This window comes from Anser brachyrhynchus, assembly GCF_964034855.1.
Source record: "Anser brachyrhynchus genome assembly, chromosome: 2".
In the NCBI taxonomy this organism is placed as follows: Eukaryota; Metazoa; Chordata; class Aves; order Anseriformes; family Anatidae; genus Anser; species Anser brachyrhynchus.
The window spans coordinates 138,207,596-138,232,648 of record NC_137695.1 but is presented as its reverse complement, the minus strand read 5'-3'; the positions used below and the strand labels follow the sequence as shown (position 1 = coordinate 138,232,648).

Genomic DNA, 25,053 nt, shown 5'->3' with positions numbered 1-25,053 from the left:
ACAGATGACTGACTAATAAAAATGAATTACAGAAAAGCTGTAGTGTGAGTTCCCCAGGATTAGACACAGAAATGGAGAACGAATTCAACAAGTGAGAACAAAAAATCCCTTCAGCTGGGGTTCTCTCTCTTCATGTGACCCGGAGAATCTGGCCTCGTTGAGAGCAAGGCAACTCGTCTTCCCCCATGGGTCCTCCAATACATCAGCAGAGCTGAACGTAGGTTGCATTATCTGCCCCCTCCACAACCCTGCCTCCTTTAACTCAAACTGGCCCAGCTCCAAGACACAAGGAGTACTGGCAGGAGCACGCATGCAGTCACACTTATGCATGTATGGTATGCGTGAAGAATTCTTTTTATTTCGACAAGCTAGAGTCTACAGAAATTTCATGTGAATTAGCACAATATTATCCCGGTAATGAGGTGGAAAAAAAGAAGTCATAGCTTTCAGTAGAGCTCAGTATATCCCTGTTCTGCATCACATACTTCATCAGACCTGGGAAACTGTCTGCAGTTCTGGACAACAAAATAGAAACTTCAATTATTTCTTGTTTTTATCGTACAATAAATTATCTGATAAATTTATACTATTCTTTTCTCCTCTTACACAATATGGATGGAAAGTTGGATGAAAAACTGCTGCTTACTTAATTTACAGAGAAAATCCTGCCGTGTCAGATTGACTGGAGAGGAATCAGTGTAGGTTTGTGCTTGGGAGACCAGCAAAAAAAGATTTCCACAGTTTTGAGGAAACACCCTTTATTGTAGAGAAGTTTGTATACATAGATGGAATGTATTTACAACCAGGTTTTCTCAAACAGATGACTATTTAAAATCCTTCACAAATCTGTCAAGAATGAAAGAAGATGAAGCTCAGAAGCCCAACCAGCCAGCCCAACCCCCTAAATTCGGACTAATTCCCAAAGATAACTGCAAGGAGATCATTATACATGGAGTTATTCTGAAGGAAGCAACGGGACTGTGACAGAGATCAATGGATGGACTTCAGGGTTGGTTCAGTCAAAAGCATTGCTTAGTTTGAACTCAGAGTGAATGAACCACAAAGTAAGATGCCAAGAGGCAGACTGGGACGTGCTTTTTCCCAGAGGTGTGGAAAAGACAGGCAGAAAGAGCTTGTGACCCTTCCTTCCATGGCCTCTGCAAGGACTTGTCACGGTGAGAACCTCTGTGAAAAGAAGTTGTCAGTCCTGTGTTCCCCTGGAAAGGTCTTTTCCAGAAAAAGGCAGGAAAAGCTCCACTCTTCTTCAGTCTGCAGGATGGAGTCAATGCACTGCATGCGAGAACAGACGTCCTCCCTGGGAAGGGTGTGGGCTCACGTGCCAGCCCAGCCACAGGAGCGATGGCCCCTTGGATTCTTCTGGTGCCCCTCCAAACCATCCCTCAGCTCTGCGCTGCAATTTTCCTCTGTGCAGTGGCATCAGCCTTGCTTCAACCTGCTTAATCACCCCAAATGCTGAGGAGGCACGACAGGGGGGAGCGGTGAGAGGTAGAGATAGACATTGTATTTCCTTGTCCTGATCCTTTTCAGTTAGAAGTAGCATCTTCGTCAGCAACAAAAAATTACATGTGCAGGAGGCACTTCTCTGGGGAAGAAAAAAAAAATACCTCACGCAAGCATTCGTGGATGGATGAGTCCCATGAGGAAGATTCTCAGCATAACCAGTTCAGTTATAAAAGGAATCTGAAATCCTCACGCTGATGTATACGAGAAACACGCTAAACGTATCTGCTAATGCTCCAGGAAGGTACATGCATAAGTTTCCCATAGGCTGGGAACATATATCTTGGAATCTGCATAATTTACTTCACACCCAGCAGAACACTGCGATATTTACAGGCACATTCCAATGGGAAAACATTTGCATATCGAGTGCGAAAGATGCAGCTTTGCCACCTAACCATGGGACTTTAAAAACAGGGAGTTTGTGACCTCAAAATGCTATTTGAGAAGTTTCTGGAGAGAAAAATGGTGTATAGGCAGGAAAAGAAAATTACCAGAAGTTGGTAAGAAGTTGTTTGTTTTTGTTTTGTTTTGTTTTGTTTTGACCATTAGAATAGTTACAGGCTGGGACTGAGTCGTTGTAGACCACAGGTTCTGCCTTGTTACACATCACAGAGTGCTTTGTCTATTCTGATTTCCCATACTTATTTTTCCCCATTAAATTGGTTTCTTACTAGCCAGGTTGATGAGAATAGTACATAACTTTCATTCTTCTTGCAATCATCACTATTCATATGAGTAAGTATGCTTACTCATAGATTTTTGCAGAACAGGAATGAAGCTGAATGTCACCTTTTGGATTTGGTCTGTATTCTGAAGGTCAAAGTGGGCATCTGAGAATTGCATTTATAATTCTTTGGAAGTTTTATAAATTAAAAAAAAAAAAAAAAGGACATTACACTCTGAACCTGATTGAGAATGCCAGTTCTCTATCCTGTAGCACTGCATGTCAGACATGGTGGGCAAAGCTATTCAGCAACTACTGTAACCTTATCGCTACCCAGAATTGTTCTGAAACTAGTTCAGCACACTACTGTAGTTGCAGCAAATTATTAAAACTATCTACAGAATTTTAATCATACAATTTAGGTTTCAATATGTCAGCAAAACAGCAATGTATAACCCATAGAGGTTATACCCTGGAAGTGAAATTATCAAACTATTGCTCCAGTGTCTGAAAAGTAAAGCTATCCTCCCTAGGTACATAGCACACTCTCACTTATGCTGACACATAAGGTGGTGGTGGATCTTTAGCAGCTCCGTTCACAGGATCATCATATGGTGGCAACAGCACCTGCAGGAAAAAAAAAAAAAAAGTTATATTTTCTAAAAAGAAGCCAGCTGATAAAAATTACAAGGGAAAAAAAAAAGTCCTTGTGCTAAAAAATAACAAAAAAGAGTTATCAGGAGCTGATTAGTTAGAAAATGAAACAGTATTAGTTTAAAGTTCCTCCTTTTCAATTTATATGTTGGTTTTCATTAGGAAGGAAAATATTTCTTCTCATTCTTATTGACTGCAGCGACAGATTGATTTCAGCCAAAGGCCACTGCTTGCTGGTACCTGAATTTCTTCAATCTGACGGTGACAGTAGCTGCTTATTCCACAGCTGTCCTCTGTCTAGAGTGCTTAAACCATGTCTCCTGGAGGACTGCTCAGGCTGCTAAACCAGAGTGAGGAATGTCCCCCAAACCTCTCTTTCTGATCTCTCACTGGAATAGCTAAGATTTACTTTGGGGTGGCAAGAAGGAAAGAAAATAGAGAACAAATTACCAACGTCTAAATAAATCTCCAGTTTTGTGCTTTAGGGGCTCTCAGCTGTGAGAGGGAAGACATACATTACCATAAGCTCTTGAGTAAATACTTAAACATCTGATAGAAATTAGGACAGCTTTAATCATATATCATCCCCATTCATGGGAGGCCAGACAGCTTCCTAGGACATGGGAGGTGCAAGTTCAGGCCACACAGGGCAGAGGAGGGATTTGAACCAAGGCTTCTACTTCTTTAAGCCAGCATGCTAGCTATCATGCAATTTTTTAGAGTCACCAGCACTGACATTAAATAGCTTGCATGTGAGAAGGTGAAAGAGCACTTGGTTTGTGAATCCCAGCAGGGACTGAGAGTAAAATGGATGTCTAAATGAAGAATGAGTGTGCATTCCCTAAAACCTATCAATAGGGTGTAAAAATATCAGCTGTGGTGCATTGGCAGAGATACTTTATGCAGCTGAAAATCAATTATTCACAATGGAGTTTCCAGATATATCAACATCACTTCTTGGTCATTAAAGGGCACATGAAGCTGAATGTCTAAACATGCACAGGGAAAACCCTGACACCATTAAAATTGATAGGAGTTTTGCCATGGGAGGATTTCACCAGTTTTTAAAGAAGTTGATAATACATTTTCTGTGAAGAAACATCCGTGGTCATCTGTTTTGGACATCAGCCACGACATAATAAAATCAGTGGGAATCTTTCTATAGATTTAAATAGGCTTTGGATCAGTCCTTTGTAGGATGGTTCCAAGGGTGATTCACATTGTCCTTACGTGAGTTTACAAACATGCACTGTGTGTTCAAGTACATCTGTGCACGTTTGTTGGATTACAAAACAGATACCTTCGCATCTTCAGCCCTTAATCAAAAAAGTTTCACCATTTAGAAAAGGAAATTGTCAGTGTTGTTGCTCTTTATGAATACCATATGTTTGAACTTGTAAATGTAATACATGATGCATACATCCACTACAAAATCTAAAAAGCTCTGTATTAACAAGCATTTAATAAGCATTTAATAAATGGCATCAACAATTAAGTGTAAACAACTTAAGGCAGAATACTTATCTAGTGAAATTAGAACAACATATAGAACTTTATATAAATGTTGTGATAAAAAAATCATAAATTCGTGTTACATTGTTACCTCAGTAAATCACATTGCTAGAACATGTAAACTGTGAAGAACATTAAAACTGAGATCCTATCCTTGGTGCCGATCACTAGTTTAACAGTTTTCTAGGGTCTCTAGTAAAATCCTCGTGTTTCTGAAAAAAGCACTAGTTTCTCAAACGTATTGAAACACATTCATTAGTTGTATATAAAACAATATAATTATTAATTAAATCTAATCCACAGATGACTAAAAATGAATTAACTTCACTTTGTGATGATTTAGCTTTCTTTTTGCATTCTTGTACTGCTCAGCCCCAAACTGTTGTCTATTCCTTTTAGGTTCAGAGTCCATTTCATCAGGCATAATATGAATGACAGCAGACTCAATCCAAAAAGCTGTCCATTTCCCAAGTCTACCAGTTGATTAATAAAGAACAATACCTCTCCCTGTGCTCTGATCCTCTCTCTTTTAGATCAATGAATCCTAAAACTACTGTGGCTACATCAATATTACTACTTCAGCACTGTGGTTACTGTCATTTGCAATAGGTCTCCTGAAGGATTTGCTGATACGAGTGAGCTTCTTGGCTGCCTTCACTCTTGTGTGAAACGAAATCCTTCAGGTAGGAGAAGAGCCTCCTCGCGAGGCTCTTACCATGCTCTGGGGAGGTGAATGCTCTGCTTTGCTCCATGGACCCCAAAATCATATGTGGGTCAATGACCCCAAGGAGCCCCAGAAAATGCTTTCTGTCTTCCCAACAGTTCCACAAGAAGAGAGGGAAAACAGGAGTACCTAGAGGAGACATTTTGGAGAAGCCATTGGTGATATGCTAAGGCATATGGACTTCTGTTGGAAAATTCAACGTGTGTGAGGTATGAATTGGGGAGGTCACTAAAGAGGTCCGTAAGTTTCACAATAAATTGTCTACAGTAGAAGGCTAAAGAGTGTTTTCAAATTTCTGTAAGGTCTAGGGTCACTTTATTGCTGGCAAGGGTTATTATTGCTGGTGAATAGTTCCATCAGTGATGAGTTTACAGGCTTACTCCACACTCATTTTTGTGTTTAAATATTGGAGTACCCTCATCATCCATTTCCTTGACATGAACAGAATTGTGAGCTGTAAAAACCAATGAGTGCAGAATAAGCACTATTCAAAATTACTACCTTTGCCTAGCAGCGTTTGAGTTAGACAAAGAAAATATGGACTGGTTTTCTTTCAGTGCGGTGTTTTTTTTTTTTTTTACTGTTACTTAATCATTTGTCAACTGTAAGTATAAATAGTCATCATTCAGCTTCCAAGACAATTTTAATAACTCTTAAAACACTATAATTATAAATCTTGCAACTCTGCCTGTAAGACTACATTTTCCTTGTTTTTGACAGGAACAGTTTCAGGCCATTACTTCCCTTAATAATTTTTCTGTCCTTTCAGTTAAGTCCATTTTGGCCAAAGGGAGAAAGATAAGAGCTGAATTACCTCAGCTTTTAACTGTTTACTGTTAAAACAGTTAACCACCTAGAAAAATCTCAAGAAAAAGAGAATTCCTTCAGAATTTTAATGGATGAATTTACACCAAAGTGGCTGAGATGAAAATCTGGATGATGGTATTTTTCTCATCTATTGTCTTAATTTTAAATCTCAGCATGGCTTAATGGAAGCAGATAAGTTCCTTGGACATAAAACTGCTTAATTATTCTGGCAAAACATTATGTTCTCTAGAGACTTAAAAAGGAAGCCAGTCACTGAGCCAAAGGGTGAATTCAGAAGCTGGAAAAGTGGACAGAAACTCACTATTCAGTTTTATCTGAGAACCTAAATAGAATGGATGCAGTCTAAAATAATTAATGAATGTCAAAAATACTTTAGGTCCATGGTATCCCCAAGGCAGAACATGCACTAAAACAACTGAAGCATTTTGCTTCCTGGACACTACATTAGAACATTTCCTTGTTTGTTTGTTGTGAATTGAGTAAAATGTATGTTTGTTCCCCTGAATGCTCTGGGACTAATGCTCACAGAGTGTTTGAGATTGTCACTTGAAAGTCATTATGAAGAGTAAAGACAAATGGCCCCGATTTTATGGAACACAGTGATTTCTGTGAAGTGAAATTCTGGGGTTTTATGGCTAGACCAGCTAACACGTTTGGAAGATTAGGGTCCAGTCCTATAGGACGCCTAAAATCCAAAGGACAGAAGTTCCCAACTTCTTTCACAACCCCTAAAACAGTATTTAAAAACTACAGATGATTGTAATATCATCCTTTAATATGCATCCAAAAAAGGAGCTGACATTACTTGCTGTTTGTATAATGTTTAGTGATAAAAAGCATTGCCCAGAGACTGTGAGATCAGAGGTCTAGGGGCTCCCAAACCAAGATGGTTTGAATCCACATTGCCCATCTCTCATATGAATGCCTCAGACACAAGGTTATCAGGCAGGTTGGAAGGCCATTTTCCACATTTCTGTTGTTATAGCAAAGCCAAGTGTGCAATAATCCATTGGGAAGGAGAGAAAATAAGAGAAAGTGTGGCTCCATAACCCCATAGTTAGTGCTTAAGTGGGACAGAGAGTCCTGGGTGCTGGGCTTTGCTCCCAATACCATTTAAGCATTTTGTGATAAGCAGTCTTGTATAATACACAGAAATAATCCAGAACTGACCCATAAGAAATCCTGGTCCTGACTTAGCTGGTGTCATCCAACGTATTTGGATAATTGTATTACATAAGCTTCTCTCTATTTTAAAGTGCAAGATAAAGAATGACCTTCTCTGGAAGAAATAATTACCATATAAGTTTCCCACTAGCTATAACATATTCAGTTAGTATAAGCATATGTCATTTCTTATTTTTTACATCCTGTTTAATCTGTTTTTGAGTGGAAGTTCTTAAAATTATTGCTTAGAAATATGCTTAAAAAGAAACACACGCAAATACTTATATATTCAAATAGTTCAGAATTAATCTTGGCCCAAAGTTGTTGTTTTTTTGGGGGGTTGGGGGGGGATTGCATCATTTCAATAATCCTTCTATATTTTTTGCAGCTGTTTCCCCATTTAGCAGAATTTCCAATAGAAATTTTTCTTTCTTCAGCATATGTGCAAGTTCTATCATATTGCTGCATGTATTCCTGTTTGAACTCAAGATCTTAGATATGTTTGGTGTCTAGTACATTTCTACAGGACAAAATGTGCTTAGTCCTGTGTGAGTAAACTTAAAAATTTGATGAATTGATTATTTCTGCATTCTTGAGGACCTGACCCAAGACTCACTGAACTTAACAGCAATCTTGCTGTGTCTTCAGAGAGCGTTGAATAACATTTTCCCACAGCCATTTGTACTCTTCACAGAGTGCAATGGTACAATTGTCACAAAACAGCTTCTGGTTTGAACAATATTTTGGCTGGCAGCAGCTATGTGAGGCTTTTGTGAGTTCCCATGGCAAAATACCTTGTTGATTTCTTGTTAGAAACAAACATTGTTAGAGACAGTTCTAAACTATATTTTTCCTGAGAATTCCTAGCACAGAAATGTACTTGATAATGCCAAAAAAAGCCATAGATTAAAAATTTCTATGGTATGTGCTGATGGTGGTAGTCAGCATTCAAGATGTTTTCTCAAACTTCAGCTTGGAGATGCATCAGCCCTTCAATCTCCTGTCTGTAAATCCAGGATTATAAATTATAGAATAGCTTTGAAAACAAACAAACAAACAAACAAACACATCCTATGCATCAATCAGGTTGGATAAAAAAAAATGTAAAAAAGACAGATTTACTGTAAAATAATTTAAATTCTTTTTTTTTACATATGAAATACAGAGGAGTGAGCTGCTGCCGAGTGTTTGAGAACTCTTCCTTCAGCCAAGACCCATCCCTGCTTCTTGAAGTGAGAGGCATGTTCTGGGACCAGCCTTATGGATGCTCTGTACTTCAACAACTGTGCTGTGAAACACAAGAGTATCACTTCATGAATTTGGGAGGGATACGTGCTTGAACTCTAGCACTTCATAAACAAGTGATCATCTTCCTGTTCTCTATAACCTTGGTGAGCATTTCCAAGGTGCAGCAACTTCCAGCTTTACTATGAGAGTTTGTGGAGCAATGTGAACACGTTGCAGGGGGTCGCAGCAAACAGCACCTGAGAGTTTTTTCAATAAAAGCTTCAGACCTTGACACTAAAGGACTTCACACTACATCAATACACGATATATAAAGAGGGACAGATGACAACGAATGATTGAGTAGGATTAGGGTCATCACTACTGCAATTCAGTCCTGGTCCTGTCTCTGACATTTTGAGTTTTAACAAATCGTTTGACTTGGTTGCAGAAGGATTTCACATTTGTAAAACAGGCACATTATTTGAAACATCCTGAAAAGTGTTCCAGACCTAAAGACAGATTTAAAACTCTCTTGGGTGAAACTTGCATATGACTGTGTGAAACATGGACTAAATTGTGGAAATACTTACAAAATAAATGTATATTTGCTAAATATTTGACCTCTGCCTGGAAATGTTTACCCCACACTCTCCACCACAGCTATGTGTGCAGTACTTCTCTTTCTCCTGCAGAAGGGACATTTGCATCCCAGACACCCAGACCATTGCCAGGAATCCCTACAGGAGGCCCATGCAGATACGCAGAGAGGAAAGAGAGAGAGGGCAAAAGGAGCCTTTTCTCTCATGCAGCTGATGTACAAAGTGTCAATGAGTACAGGCCTTTCTTTACTTAAAAAGGGAGGGAGAGTAACCACAAAGTGATGGAGAGTATGGCAGGGCCTGGGCAGGAATCACCGGAGTGTTGCTGGACCAAGTCATGGGTAAAAGTGCTGAACCACAGGAATTCCTCGTCCGGGAACTTCTGCCCAACATGCAGCGCCGGCGTGCTGACGGGAGGAGTGCTGGCACAGCTGCGGGCTGAAATAAAGAGCTACTGAAGGTCTCCTCTGCTGCGACTAGCCTTTTTTTCCCCTTCCTTTCCAAATCCAGGACAAAATTTCTCCTCAATGTTGCACAGGGCTAATGCATCAGGTTCAGGGACAGCTTGTTTGCAATATGAAGCCTCAAGCCACACAAGCCTAGTTGCAAAAATCCTCTGTTCTGGGTTCTTTTTATCTCAATAATCCCAGCATGAGACCCAGCACCTACTTGTACCGACAGACGCAAGGCATGATAAATGTACAGGTGTTACTGTTGTGTGGTCTGGAGTGGGTTTCACAGTGTGCAATCACATTCTCTAACTCCGTGCTTACTTCTCTTCTCTCCTGTCATTTACCCGACCAAGAGGAGAGGGATTTCCTTCCACAGCTGCGGTGCCGTGAGAAGCCATTAACCGCAACCTAAACCACGTTCAGCTGCAGTGGAGCGAGCAGACAGCCTACAAACAGCTCTGAAGGGAAGGCTGCTGACATGACCTGTCCGGTTCAAGGTAATCCCAACAGCCCTCTCCTCGTGTTGGAGACAAATATTATGAAGGTCACTGGGGGAAAGCAGATTTCTGTGTGCATTTCTGATTGCTTCACTCTGCACGCAGAAAAGGATGAGAATGATTCTCTCTTTGCAATGTTTTCCTGTCAAGTTGGCAATGTGTGCTTTTTTGTTTCTTTCTTTCTGTGCTTTGTTTTTGAGAAGTCAGATGACAGAGGAAAATGTAAAATTAAAATGGGTTAACATAAACTTTTAGGGTGATTATTAGCATACCTAGCAGATTTGGGTGAAAATACAACTGGATGGACAATCTGGCCTGGAAGAACAATGGATTACACACACCGAGATTGTCAAGAGAGAGAGATAGACTGAATCAGGAAGTATTAAAACAAAATCCATTAAGAATTCAGAGAAAAGCCTTTTAACCCATGAGCATGAAGACACACTTTATGTTGACTGTATGAAAAGACTGACAGCCTTCTGGTGAAGAGCGAGCTTTTTCCTCAGAGTGGAGAACCAGGGAAAATACAAGTAATTCTAAGGCAAGAAGCAATTATTAAATGTTTCATGCAGGGTAAGAACTGGAGAAAGACGTAGAGCTTAGCTTTTTTAGCTGCAGCTGAGCATGTACATGTATGGACAGCTCTGCTGGATTAGGTGAGAGGTCCATGCAGACCACAGTGATTAGTGGTGGATGTTGAAGAAAGAGAAGAGCAAGAGGTCTTAATAAAAGAAACTTCTTAAATAAAAGAAATTTATTAATAAAAGAAATGAAGACGAAGCAAGCATATATGGGCAGGTCATTACTGGCAAGGTCAAGACCAGGCAAGTTAGAGAAGCAAGAGGGGTGCTGAGGAGGGAGCTGACCTCCATCTGAATGAAGCTTTCTCCGTGCTCAAGAGAGGACCAGGCACTTTCTCCCACTTGATCTGTATTAGCTATGTTCTTCCAGATGAGATCAACAGCCCTGTGGAAGCAATTCTTTTTCTCTGCTGCTTAGAAATATCTGCTTTCAAGGTGGCTGTTTACAGTGTAAATGGCTGCCCTGCTCACGAGTGCAACCAAAGGAACTGTTTTTGAAGAAGTTAAGAGAGCAATGTTTACAAAAAAAACTTCCCATCTGCCTTTTTCTCCTTCCCCTATCCCCAGTTAAAAAAGCCCTGGATATAGGACCAGAGCTTCATGTCAGAACCAAATAGTATTTAATATCAAATAGGAAATGTTTTTCTTTGTTTTATTGACAGCCGCATTTGCTTGAAAAGTTTGCCCCAAACATGCTAGTTAATTACAATTTGTTTAAGTGTTTCATGATTCGTTATTTGTCAAATAAATCCCAGGAAACCTTCCTCCCGACATGGACAGGAAGTTTGTATGTTTATATATGTGCATTTCCATTAGAAACCACACTAGAATGATTACAGATGGACTAACTGGAAGCAGAATAGCTCTGAGATAATTCATAATTCCATTCAGACAAAAAGTAGGCCTCAATGCTGAAAAATCATCTGTACAGAGTTAGAGTTGGTATTTTTTTGTTTTGTTTTGTGTTTTTTTTTTTCCTTTCTCAAAACTGCTTATTTACTCCAAGCCACCAGCTCTCTAAGACACTGTTTCAGCTACTTTACATGAGTTTATGGATTTCTGTAATGAAGCAGCACAATGTTTTCAGCGCTACAGATAGATGAATAAATGTATATATTACTAGGACACAGCAATATTTAGGGACAGATTGTGATTGCTCTTGCGTGGGAAGAAAATTGGATTGAGGAAACTATTGTCTTTTTTCATCGTGCGCAACCTCATAAAAGTCATCCAGAATAATGGTGTAATTACCCTCCCCATTCAAAGGCATGGAGTGATAGTTCACCTCAGGCCACAAAAGCCTTTCCTACATATTGGCCAGCCCTCTTCTGCTGTACCTCCTGTCGTGCATCATGATCGTGTGTGGACAGAGCACATCCTTCATGCTTTCAAAATGAGCATTTGCTGGATGAATATATGATTCCTAAGGGGTACTTGACTGCATGTCACCAGTACTGATGACTTGGAGAAGTATATTACAACCCTGTGTACCAAATGGTTGGTCTGTTGTCCTGAGCGCAGAGACTGTGAGAGCACACTAATCTTTTGATGGACTTTTTAATTACTAACATGCATCTCCAACCTTGTCTCCTCTTATAATTACATTTTGCTGCCACTCAAGAGTTAAAAAGATGGGAACCTATAAATAGCTCACACAGGGCAGCCAAATTGTTTAATAGAAATGGTCATCTCGTGGGAGATATTCTTGCTTTACAGATACTGCTGGAAAGGCTTCCATTTTATCTTCATCTCACCAGATGGACCATTTTTACCTCCCTATCTGCCCAGGGATGTGGGGTGATTGAACACTGGTCTTTGGCACCACAACAGAGAGATGGGCCAGTTGTAAAATTTGGGGGTAGAAATCTCATCATAACATTTGGGGGCAGTAAGATATGGGACTTTGAGATGCCTAGTTCTGTCTTCCATAAATATTTTTCACCAATTACTATTTTAATACAAAAAAAAAATATTTATATATTGCACAGTGCATTTAGGCATTTCCTAGAGAAAGCTGAATGAAAGCCCTTGTTTATAACAGAATTATTGTAATGCTGTGTTAAAACTACAAAGCAGTGGTGTCATGAAAGGTGATGAACTGACAGCTTGAGGGAAAAGCCGTATGTTTATGTGGAAATCTGTTAATGTTAGTAAATCACATTTGTAAAGCACCTGTCAAACAGAAGCTCTCGTGATTTTTTTCACATCTAAATTTGGCACACGACTGACAGCTCAGCCTTGTTCTTTCCAGAGTTAAGGAGGGTTTGTCATGGAGTCCAATTAAAGCAGACATCGCTTTTCTCACTGCTCATAAGACAGAGGACTGAGACCGTAAGCGCTGTGCAGCTCAGGGCAGGCTGCAGTGGAGAAAGTCCTATGTCCATAAAGAGTCCTGAGGGAGGCTTGGCAAGAAAGCAGTTGCTCTACTGGAAGCTATCGCCTTTGTGGAAAACGAAGGCAGACTGGAAGAACGGTCCAGAAATCACCAGAAGCTAACAACTGCAGGAAGTCAGCCTTCTGGATTGTTGTCACACCCTCGGCAAAACAACTGCAGCTGCTTGTACTCCCCCGTGATACGGTGCTGAGCACCGCCTCAGTACAATCTCTAGGAGAACAATGCCACCTACTGAACTGCCGGCGGCGGCAGCTCCCTCCCACCCAAGTTACAGAGGATGTTATTTCTGCATCCACACAGCTTAGGGTGCTGGGTGAGTTTTGGCACAGAGGCTCAGGGCTAAAATATCTGGGACATGCAAGGAGTTGCTCCTCCACTTGGCAATGGCCAGGCTCGCGCTGTACAAGGGGGTGCGATGCAAAAGCGGAGCTAATTTTAAAGATGAAAGGCAGCTTAGCAGAGGAGCAGGGCTCCCAGCATGGGCCAGCTCTGTGGCTATACAGCCACAGCATGGCTGACTGCTGCCAGGGCTTGGCATCTCACATCCTGCTGCACTTCCTGGTCTGCACAACACTGCTGGGGCGGATTCAGGCTTCCCCTCTTCTTCACTGCACAGTGTAACTACAACTCGAGCCTGTCCTGGAAAACTCACACAGGGCTCAGCTTGTACACCCGTATATCCTTGGCAGTAAGGATTTAAGCTGTCATCAGCTTTTGCCGCACTGATACATATCCTCAGAATTATACCTAAGACTTCAACTCATTTTTTCAAGCCCACAAAACAGCAGCCGCCAGATGGTAATGAATTGAGCCTGCTAGGGAAAAAAGAAAAAAGGGTCTGTAAAGAAACTCTGCAACTTTATAAACACTCTATTTTTTCCTACATTGCAACACTCCTAATTAGTGAATTGAAAAAGATTTGGAAGATTCAAATTACACATCTCTGTTATGTCTTTTCTTTTTAAATTTAATTATGAACAGTGAAAACAGATTTATCTCTTTCTATTTCAAACTTCTTACTGATTTTCATGTGTTAGAGTAATTCCAGTATTTGAGCTCTCAGAGCTGCAAACAGCACTAGATTTTTTTTATTTTTTATTTTTTAATTACACTGGGGAAAATAGGTAAACACGTATCTTGATTTCTAATTCAACTTGTAAGTAAATGTAAGTGTAAGTGTAATGACTGTAATGACAAGTGAAAATGTTCTGGAAACCTTATTTTTAATCTTTGGAGGGCATTTGCCCCAAATTGACACCATTAATAGCCTGTCTGAGCAGCACAGCTGGCTTCTAACATCAGCCAGTAAGTGATAGGTGAGACCTGTAACAAAAACTGTGATTAGCAAATAGCCCAAAAAAGCAGAGCAAGCAGGTAGCATGAAGCAATTTTGACCTCAGGGAATGCTGGAATTTAAGAGAAAATCCTTGCATAAACAAAGAAGCAGTGGAAGAAAGAGCTGTGTATAGATGATAGGAAGATGGGAAAGGTGGAAAAAAAAAGACGAAGGAGCAACAAAATCTCTTCATTAAGATTAAAGGACAACTGAAAAAGGATGAGACTTCACTGCAGGTAGAATGTGAAGTGCTGGAGCAGCCGTATAGCTGTTTGTTGGCAGAAGCAGACTGTTAGGATACTTTTCTGCAACTCGGAATCAATTAGAAGAGGAAGCGCACGCACACATGAGAGAGACGTGAATGCTGGCATCCACATGGGACTTGAGCCCTTTGAAGATTCTCTGATTAAAGACATTGCTGTGGGAATGTACAATTCAAGCTCGTAAGAGCCATTCTGCAAAGAAACAGATCCAGCCCTTAAGCAACACTTCCAGATCACATGCAGACTATTACTCATGGCTACTAACTAATTACCACCTTTACTTCAAGTGCTCGGTAGTTCTGCTTATATGCTGTGGTTTTTTGTTTTTGTTTTCTTGCCTCTGCTTCTTCTTTCTCTTCTCTGCCTCCTGTTTTTACCTGCTTTCCCTCTTGCAGGTTTTATCAGACAGTTTCCACCAGGGAAGGTGGGAACTCCTCTGCCTGCACGCAGCCGGAGGCTCCGAGAAGGGCTCAGAGAGTGAGTCATGGCAGCGGTATTCATTTGTGGTGTGTGCTCACTGTAAAGTATGCTCATGGTTACTACTCAGTGGAAAAAGATGCCTCTGATGTAGTGGCCCAGCCATAACGGTATGCATACAAACCACCATGCAAGACCAACTCCTTGGTGAGCATTGCCAAGTTTCTAGGAATTTTATGCTGCATTATGGAAAATACCTTTAAAGCAGGAATTTTCTCAAAGGTACCTTGAACTCAGACACGTACTTTCTCAAAACTGGCTCAGTATTTGGAAATCACAGGTCCCAAAGAGCCTATCAGAAACAAGAACTCTTGGGCACCGTTTGGCTGCCTCTGGGCTCCATCTCACATTTCTGTCTGTTTAATTGGCAAGCGTCTAAGGATCCTTCTCTCCTTCTGTACACAAACTAATCACCCTCCACACATGCAGAATGAGACAATAACACAAAGAGTGGCTCTTCCAACCTCACCAAAGAATATTCCTGCCTCTGCTCAGAGGAATCATCCAGCAGGAATGAAAGACCGAACTCTGCACTTCTCAAACAGGTTCCTATTGCTTTGAGAAAGGGAGAACAAACGAAAGAAGAGTGTTGGCAGATTAATTTCAAACTACACGGTTGATGTCATGTCCACAAAAGAACTGTATCTGTGCTGAAAGCAAAACCAAAAATGAATAACTTACCAAATAACTTATTAACCATTGCAGATAAATGTATGTCAGATAGGATCCATTAGAGCAATTTGGTAAAGTACGTAAGAATCTAAATCCCAATTTGAGGAGAGATTTACGGCTTTACATTTTATCCTCACTGGCAGCATGACCAGGTTGGCTTCCACTGATTGGCTATGGTGAGTGTTAAAAATAAAATAATGAAATTCCCCGGTTGTCCAAGAGAACAAAGGAGCCATTCCTCCTACGGAGAACAAAATGTCTAACTTTGGGTAATCCTCCACACTCATAACTTGGCAGTTTTTCCAAATCGGACAGTCATTTCCAGGGTACTGCAGTCACAGTTTAAATCAGTGTAGAAAACTGATCTTCATCCATGGAGTGCTCGAAGCAGTTGGCAGGAAAAAGCAATCCCAGATGGGGAAAGTAGAAAAAGTAACCTTCAGGTTACCATGGTTTGTTGCGTGGGAGCCACCTTACTGCCATCTTTTACAGTACTGGAATAAAGCTTAGAGGGGTGAGATGATAAGGTATTCTTGAGCAACCCTGAGGCTGTTGTGACTAAGGTACACAGCTGGACCTCCAGCTTTTGCCATTACCAACCCCTTGGGCATAACAGGGTAACGTCTTCCCATCGGCTGGGGTCCAGGCTGTTCTCCAGCCCAGCACCAGCTGGTCCCCCCACCCCATAACACACACTGTTCATGGAGCCAACCTGGGTGCACTGCTCTGGTGTCAAACTTAGATCAGGGGCCACAGAATGAGGATGTTTCATCTCACGGGAGTAACGTGAGCATCCCATTCACAGCCAGCAGTGGGGAGGAGGCTCGTTTGTTCCAGATGGCACGCTTGCAAAAAGTATGGCTTAAACCACTTACACTGAGTGACAAAAATCAGATTATCTGGTAGCTAATAACTATAGCTATCAGGTTACTTACAGTACAGATCTACAAGTGTTATTTATAAGAAACAGTTTGGTCAGGGAGAACTAACTGGAAATTTCTGTGCTGTGAATTTTCCCACCAAACTAGTCCACACTGAAATTATTCTTACGTATTTTAGTGGCATGAGAATTGGACAGTAAGAAGGAAGGGAGGGAGACAACTGGAATTTTTTAAAAATTAAATATCCCTGCAGTGAGGATCTCAGAAGGACCGTGGGAGAAGGTAGAGCATATGCAGGGGAGTGCTGGTGACAAGGACTGGCAGAGCAGTTCTGTGTGAGGGCAGACAAGACAAAAGCTCGTCTCTTGGAAGGCAACACCTGTAGTTTTCCACCATGAAGCCAGCCAAGAAGATGAAGGAGTATTGCTGTTGAGACCTATACACTCGACATGAATTCAGATTCTTGACGGGCTTGCTCTTGGATAGAAACGGAGTAACTCATTGTGAGACCCACCAAGCACTTCCAAACGCACAGAGCCAAGGAGCAAGTAAGTAACAAGAAGAAGGCCCACGCAACTGTGCTTAAGGAATTGCCCGTTCTTCTAATCACGTTTGGATGTGATGTGCAGGTGTGCTTATGCGCTTTGCCAGTGGTAAATTAAGAAATGCAGTAAAACAAAAGATAATCTGGTTATTATTTTCAGAACAACATGCTGGATTGGAGAGCCACTTAAATAAAATCACAGATTCTTGCTCTTTTGAACCAAACACTGTTGCTCTATATTAAAGATGTTTCCTCCTTTTGTAAGAAAGGGACCTGTAATCCAAGCATCTCAGAAGGGTTCACAGCTGCTGCAGTCAGAAAGTAACTATGGACCCTTTTTACCTCTGTACCACGACATCCCAGCTAGTATGGATCTGATTTTTTTCTCGAGAAAATCTCAGTCAGGAATTTTATATTTCCATTTAAATTTGAATTTAGATATATTTTCAAGCAGGTAAAACAGGCAACTCCCTATTCAAACATCAGAAGAGGGAAAATAATTATCTTTATGAAGCTATAAGTAAGTTCATATTTATCTGTCAATGGAACATCCAAGAATTTGATTTTGCCAAGATTTTAATAGACCAGAGAATAAATAAGAATAAATATAGTAGCTGACACATCTTCTCTTGCAACAGGCATGGGTGTCCCTTCAAAATGTGGCACACAGCAGTCATCAAGCAATCATAACACAAATGTGATTCAAGCAATTTTCTATGGCAATTTGTCTGTAATTGTAGATATTAGAGAACATGGATTTACCCATTTTTTTCCATTTTCAGGATAAATCCTGTTGGTACATAGAATTTTGAATTCAAGGATGAGTTTGCTGATGATTTGTTATTGATCTCTTACTGACACTTATTTTCCCTGAGTGCAAATTACAATAGAAATAAGGTACATGTCCTTTTTAACATATTTTTCAAAGACAGCTCTCCCCAAATTTGTTGTAAGGCACAGTAATACAATGTTTGTAGCAGTAAATTTCTTAGCTTCATTGAACATATTGACATAACTGCAGGGAGATTTTGAATTTCTAATCATCCTAATATATATGCCAGATCTTTCAAATTTGACATTAAACAAACCTGTGCTCCAGTCCATGTCTGAACTCCATACTAAATAGAATCATAGTATCGTTCAGGTTGGAAAAGACTCTAAGATCATTTGGTCCAACCTTTAACCTAGTACTGAAGTCCACCACTAAGCCATGCTACGAAGTTCTACATCTACAAGTTTCTCGAAGACCTCCAGGGACGGTGACTCAACCACTTCCCTGGGCAGCCTGTTTCAATGCCACACAACCCTTTCAGTGAAGAAATTTCTCCTAATATCCAACCTAAGCCTCCCCTGGCTTAACTTGAGGCCAATTCTCCTCATCTTATCACTCGGTGCTTGGGAGAAGAGCCTGATCCCCACCTCACTACAACCTCCTTTAAAGTAATTGTAAAGTACAATAAGGCCTCCCCTGAGCCTCTTTTTCTCCAAACTAAACAACCCCAGTTCCCTCAGCTGCTCCTCAAAAGACTTGTTCTCCAGACCCTCCACCAGCTTTCTTGTCCTTCTTTGGACATGCTCCAGCACCTCGATGTCCTTCTTGTACTGAGGGGCCCAAAACCGAACACAGTACTCGAGGTGCGGCCTCACCAGAGCCGAGTACAGAGGGACAATCACTTCCCTAGTCCTAGTGGCCACACTATTCCTGACACAAGCCAGGGTGCTGTTGGCCTTCTTGGCCACCTGAGCACACTCCTGGCTCATATTCAGCCAGATATCGACCAACACCCCCAGATCTTTTCCTCTGCACAGCTTTCCAGCCACTCTTCCCCCAGCCTGTAGTATTGCACGGGGTTGTTGTGCCCCAGGTGCAGGACCCGGCACTTGGCCTTATTGAACCTCATACAGTTGGCCTGTATGAAGTATGTATGTTTTTGGTAATGCCATGTCTAGCAATTGAAAACTTAATAACTTTAAAAAAAAATCTTGGGTGCAGCGTATAGATGAGAGGCATTACTTGCACATTGTATATAGCACAAGGGATACTAGGAAATAATAGCTGGGACCTGATCTCTAGATTTTAGAAGTATCAGGATATATTTAAACCTTGTTACACTAAAATGTAGTTATTATGCCCAGTCCCATATTTAAGCTCAGATTTTTACTTCCATTTGTATGGATTGCTATTCTTTTAGCTAGTGCTAGTGACAAGTATGTGTAAAAAAAAATCCCTGAATACAAGAATATGCCCTACAGCTAGGACCTACAGCTCTGTTGGAATTCAGGCAGCAGGTTTGATTCTAAAAATGATACATTTCTTTTGAAGTAGAGGGCAGAGATTAACCCACATTTTTTCAGAAACTTGTAGTTTGTAATTAAAAAGCACGTTGGGGTGAAGGGCCTTGCCAAAAGAAGTTTCCTATCATCAAACCCATCGTTTCATACATAAATACACTTGAGTGTTGGGGGAATGTTATACAATTCAGCAGACAGCAGTGACCTATCAGAACATTTCAAATTTTATGAGGCTTACTCAGGAATCCTAAACTCTCAAAGGTCCTCAGCATTCAACATTCTAAGTCTTATTCTTCCATGCTTCGTTTTCAAACCACATTTTTCCAATTGTCTTGAGTTTACTTTTAAAAATTATGTGAAAAGAGATTTTTGATGATCTCTTTCAGCCTATGCATTGTGAAAAAAATAATCTTTTTCAGTCCTCAGACTGGGAGATGAAGGGAGGGAATAACAATCTTCTGATTCAAAGCACAGGAGGATGATGATTTAACCCTACGAACTCTGTTGTTCCTTGCTGAAGCTTAGCAATGAGCATAAGAAAGAAGGGCTGCTCAGGAGTACATCAGCTCCTCCATCACATCCCTGAGTGCAGGGCGCTGGCAGGTGGCCATGGAGTTCGTCAGGGAAAGATGTGCAAGGGCTGGAACCTGACTGCATCACCTGGAGGTGAAGGAACTCATCCTGGCCGGAGAGAAGCACTCAGACATGGCTTTGCATGAGGCTTGCCTCCATCCCAAGTAATGCGTTCAAAAACCAGACTGTTAGTGACTCTCCCTTCCTGCCTCTCTGGCAGGGCCTGAGAAACTCTTCTCCAGTGGCATTGCTCCTGAGCCTTTCTGTACTCCTGAACCAGAATTTGGTGGTGAAGAAGATGGTTAGCTGAGAAATTCCCACACAGCGCTTTCTACAGGACCTGATCTAACATCATCCCATTGAACTTACAAGGAATGAACAAATACGTTGTAGCTGAAAGCAATAGATTCTGGCCACGTTCACATGAAGAGAATGTAAATACTGGGGAAGGAAAATATGTCCAATGGTCAGGGCACTAGCCAGGGACATGCAGCCTTTCTCAAAACCTGCCTGTGCGGTAGCTGTCTTTTAAGATCAAGATAAGCAAAGTTAAATTAAACTCTCAGTGCAAGAATATGCCATATGTAAAACAGGGTGAAAGGGCTTCCTTTCCCCACAGAAACACTCACAAGAAATTTAAAGATGAGGAGGCAGCTCAGATTACTTTGGTAATTAAACACGTAATTTTATAGTGAACACAGAAGTACTGAGATAAATTCTCATAGCCATGCATGTCTAAAAACCAAAGTCTTCTGCTCTGTAAAGGAAGCAGTGGAGCATGTGTTTTTAACCCAGGTCTTAAAAAGCCTTGGTAAATTTAGTTTCCTAGATAGCTCAGCTGACATTCTCCCACTGCCAAGCCTGCCAGTGCTGTGGTTTGTGTAGTTAGCAATGGTTCAAGATGAGTTACAACAACCTACAGGCTGAAAAAAAGGGCTATCAAAATTATTTCACATAAAACTCATGATTTTACTCAAAGTAGATTCCGGTTAAGAAAATAGTAATATGTTTTAGCTTTCAATAAACCCATATTTTTATACTTAAATGTCCTGTTTGCCAGCTCTGATCGTAGCCTGTAAAACTTCCTATGCTTCTCTTAGAGCCAGAGATCATGTGAGAATTACAGCTTTCATGTGAAAGCAGTTTTTTAGCCCTTGAATCCACACAGGAGTCACTCATTCTCAAGGTTTTAAGTTGTTGGTCTAATGTCTCAGCATGTGGAGACCACCCATGCTTCTGGAAAACCTGAGGAGGGCAGTCCTGAAATTTTACCCAAATGATCCCAAGAACCACGATCATGCTGCTGTCATTCGGTTATATAAATTACGTAAAGACATAATTTACATAAACTTGTTCCATAAACCAGTGGTGTCACCCAGGGACTGATTTGGCACACTGCCCTCAATGTGGGGCAGCTCCACAGAGATCACTGCAAGCAGAACTAGCTCTTTCCATGGACTGCATTCATTCACTGCCTTCTACAACCAGCAAGACTTTGCTTAGCAGTAGTACTCTGCACGTGTGCATGTCAGCACTAAGATACTATAAAGTGAACCGATATCTTCCATCTTTTGTGGTTAAAATCTGTTTATTCACTTCTTTCATGTTGCTCTTTGTTTTGTTGTCTCCTTACTTTACAAAACCCATCACATGTTGGGAGATGAATCACTGAACTTGTGTTGCTTTTTAGATCCTCTCTGTGTTGGTGCAAAGTGCTACCACTGAGTGCTGAGTGCCCTAAATCACAGTTTCTATAGCTAAATTCACATTTCGCAGCAGGTGTAGAGCATGGCATCCCTGGGTCCTAATCAGTCCCTGAACTGATCGTAGTTCCAGCTGTGGCATCCCATGGTGTGGTCTTCCAGGCTAAATGACCCGTTTCATCCCACACAGCAGTGGGGGCTGTGCCATCTCACATCTTAACATGAGATTATCACACAGCTGGAGAGTTCAGGGCTGGAGGCATTCCTGGGCCCATGAGATCAGCTGTAGTTTATGCCTAACACTGATTCTTTAGCAGACCATGCATAAAATAAAACCAGTACTTTAGCAACAGGTGTCACTTCAACAACAGCACCCCAAGCCATTAAAACTCAAGTCTAAACATAACCAACAGAGGAGGACTCTTGAAGGAATGAAGATGGCGAACTAAGGAGTTAGAAATTAATAGAAAATAGAGATATTGACACAATATCAGACAAATATTTTCTCTGTGGTCTAACACCCTTACCGCAGTGTCATTGGTGGTAATGTACACCAACACATCTGAGTTGTTCCTGCCATTAATGTATCGGTAACAGTTCCACACGCAGCTTATCAAGTAACCCTGCAAAGAGAAGGGAGTTATCATTATGTGCAGAAGATAAACCATACAAATTTTCCTGCCATACATTTGTGCAAATTCTTGAACCTGGACTGGTTAAGAGCTCTGGCTTGACACTGAGAACAGAAGGGGAGCATAAATACAGCAAGTTCCATGAAAACAAATAAACAAGCTAATTATTAGGAAAAAAAAAAAAAAGATAGATATGATTATCAAGCTTTCTTTTGCTAGAGAAATTTCAGCCTCCTATCTTTTTGTTCTGTGCCTTTATGAAAGGCCATATCATAAAGGAAGCTTTCCACGACGCCCTGTAAATTGTATGCTTGCCTTAGTCTTGTGATACCAAGGAACAAAGGAGTAGAAAGAACAGGCAGAGTAGTGTGGAGTGAGTCATGCTCTCCAGAGCTCTGTACACAAACCAGGGCATTTAAAAAATGAAATACTACTATAAATATGAATATGAGCCTGAGAGAAGCATGGGACAGTCACTTTGCTTGCTGCAGTGACTGTAAGTTTGTGCAGGGATTCTGTAAGTGATCCGACACCTCTTTATCCCCAATTTTACTTGAACGAGCAGGTCACATATACAAGCTTTCTTCCTTACACCTCTCTAAATACAGAGAGATATGAGTACAGTCAGACACCTCACTGCCATGCATAGGATGCTGCACACTGGCAGGGGTGAGGTTTACCATGTAAAATGAGCATACAAGTCAGATCATGACAAACCAGAGAAGGTGTTGCAGATGCAGAATGCCTCAGGGACAATAGAAAAAATAAACAGAAACCAGTTCTGGATTCCTCCGTGATAAGGCTGTTTAAGTATTGTCACTGAGCGTTCGTGGTCTTCAGAAAGCTGAAGCAAACCCCAGTAGAAAGAGCACAAGCAGGCTGGGATCTGAAACATCATCAAGAAAATTACAGGAACCCCTCCGTGTCCTGTGGTTGGAAGCCTAGCTGGTGACTACGTGATGACTCCATTTATCACATGCATGGTTTCAATACTCCTTTTCACTCAATCTGAGATTAAATCAATGTACTCCATATGACCGGAATAGTCTGTGGTCTTCCTATTCTTGCCTGAACAGAGAAAATTGCCAGTGTATAAGTTTTTACTGAAATCTGAAATTACTCCTATCCTTTTAATCCTTATTGCAAATACTTTTTTTTTTTTTTTTTCCAGTATAAAGGAAAAAAAATATTGCAGTAATATTCCTACCGCAGGATCATAAACTTAGCTGTTTTTGTTCCTGGAGCTCACTTGGCTCCAGATAGCAAAGAGCTAGGAGTCTGCCTGGCAAAGACCTAGGAGTCTGCACTCATTTTATAGCTGGTTAGGCAAAATGCTCACATCTCCTCTGCCAGCAGGAGAGGTTCCAGTCTGGCCAGCAGCAAGGAGCAAAGTGGCTGGATGGAAGACAGGCAGCAAGAACACGTGGAGGAGCAGGACTCAGATCCTCAGCATGCCATGGACAAGGCTGGTGGAACTAAGCAGCCCCCTGTGGAGCTTTCTGCTTCCCACGTAGCCACACAGGACAGTGATGAGGTGAACAACGTGATTTGATAGCACTCAACTTATATTTTTACTCAGTGGGCTCTGCATAGCAGTCCTTCCACAAACCTAGCGTGTGCAAATTGAACTGCCAGCGCTGATTGGATTTGCATGTGTATCTCTCAGAGTGAGTCATATTTTTGTGACTCACTTGCACTGATGACCTTCCAAAAGCCTCTTATCCTCTTCAGCTGCCCTGTGCTTCCTCCCTCTCCAGAGCTGTCACACAGGAGCTGTGTTTCTCAGGATGCCACATGACTCACTCATCGCTTGCCTGCAGACCAGGAAGAGGTCTTTTTTTTATTACTATTTTTTTCACTGGGGCTGAGCTGGCTGAAATCCAGTAAGTTTTTTTCCTCTTCTTAATGACACGTCACAGATCCTGGATGACGTGGAGGTGTCACGGGCTTTGACAATACTTTCTACTATCAAATGGGGAGGATGACAGAAGTCTGGAGCGAGCTGAGTGCTAAGGGCAGGGCAGGCTGGCTCTGCACCCCGAGCCGTGGGCTATGCAAACCTGACACAGGTTACTGGAACCAGTCTTGTAGAGGCATGTAAATGATGAACTGCATCTTTTTCTTTTTTTTTTTTTCCCCCAGAATTCAGTAACAATGACACTGTTGTTAATGATAAATGGTAATAAGTAGTTCAGTAGCTTTTGATACTCAGATGCCAGGCACTGAGAAAGGTATGAGGTAGTACAGAGCAGAGTACTGAATGCGGGACACTTGTGGGGACAGCTCATCTTCATAAGAAACCCATGCACAGCAAGGCCACCTGTTTGCAAGCCAATCTTTATGCTCCTTCTGTTCAAATCCAAAGCGAGGGAAGCCCCATTTCTGGTAACACAGCCTTGTCTGGGAGAGGCTAGCGGGAGATTTATCTTTGAGTACTCTTCTTCTGCTATGTGTGGTGAATAAACCCCATTTCACCCCACAACGTGCACACACAGCCTCTCTGCCTCCCGGCCCGCCTGGATGCATGAGCTGTTTCTCAGAGGGGGAGGCCTGCTCCAGCCCTTGGGGTGAAGAGGCTTCCAGTCAGCACACACCACATAGCTGGCGATAATCAGCCCTATGTAAAAGCCCAATGCACTCTGAGGGGTATTTTCATACAGCACAACACAGGCTGCTGGCAGACTCCTTTTGGGGCAGCAGCCTCCGTTGCAGAGGAGCACGGTGATGCCACCACCACTTGGAGGATGAGGACGCCAGAAGGGCTGAGCAAGGAAACAGGCACCGCACCTCTTCCTGCCAGCTTTCGGTCCCTCCACTTGTGTGGTGACAAATGACACTAGCTCCAAAGGAACTGAAACC

The 25,053-nt window shown here is 41.5% G+C and overlaps 1 protein-coding gene across 3 annotated transcripts in view; it reads right to left on the bottom strand.

Annotated features, from left to right (window-relative positions):
- Positions 1-741: 741 nt before the first annotated feature.
- The window catches only part of LAPTM4B (lysosomal protein transmembrane 4 beta), a 61,499-nt gene continuing 37,187 nt past the window's right edge, over positions 742-25,053 (bottom strand). Inside the window, exons 6-8 of one of the 3 annotated variants that reach the window (XM_080583139.1) lie at positions 22,090-22,185; positions 2,741-2,815; positions 742-1,603 (exon numbers count right to left, since the gene is read on the bottom strand). In XM_080583139.1, coding sequence (XP_080439265.1) covers positions 2,741-2,815; positions 22,090-22,185 — 171 coding nt within the window. In that variant the 3' untranslated portion in view covers positions 742-1,603. The other 2 variants (XM_080583141.1, XM_080583140.1) reach the window with 2 other exon arrangements.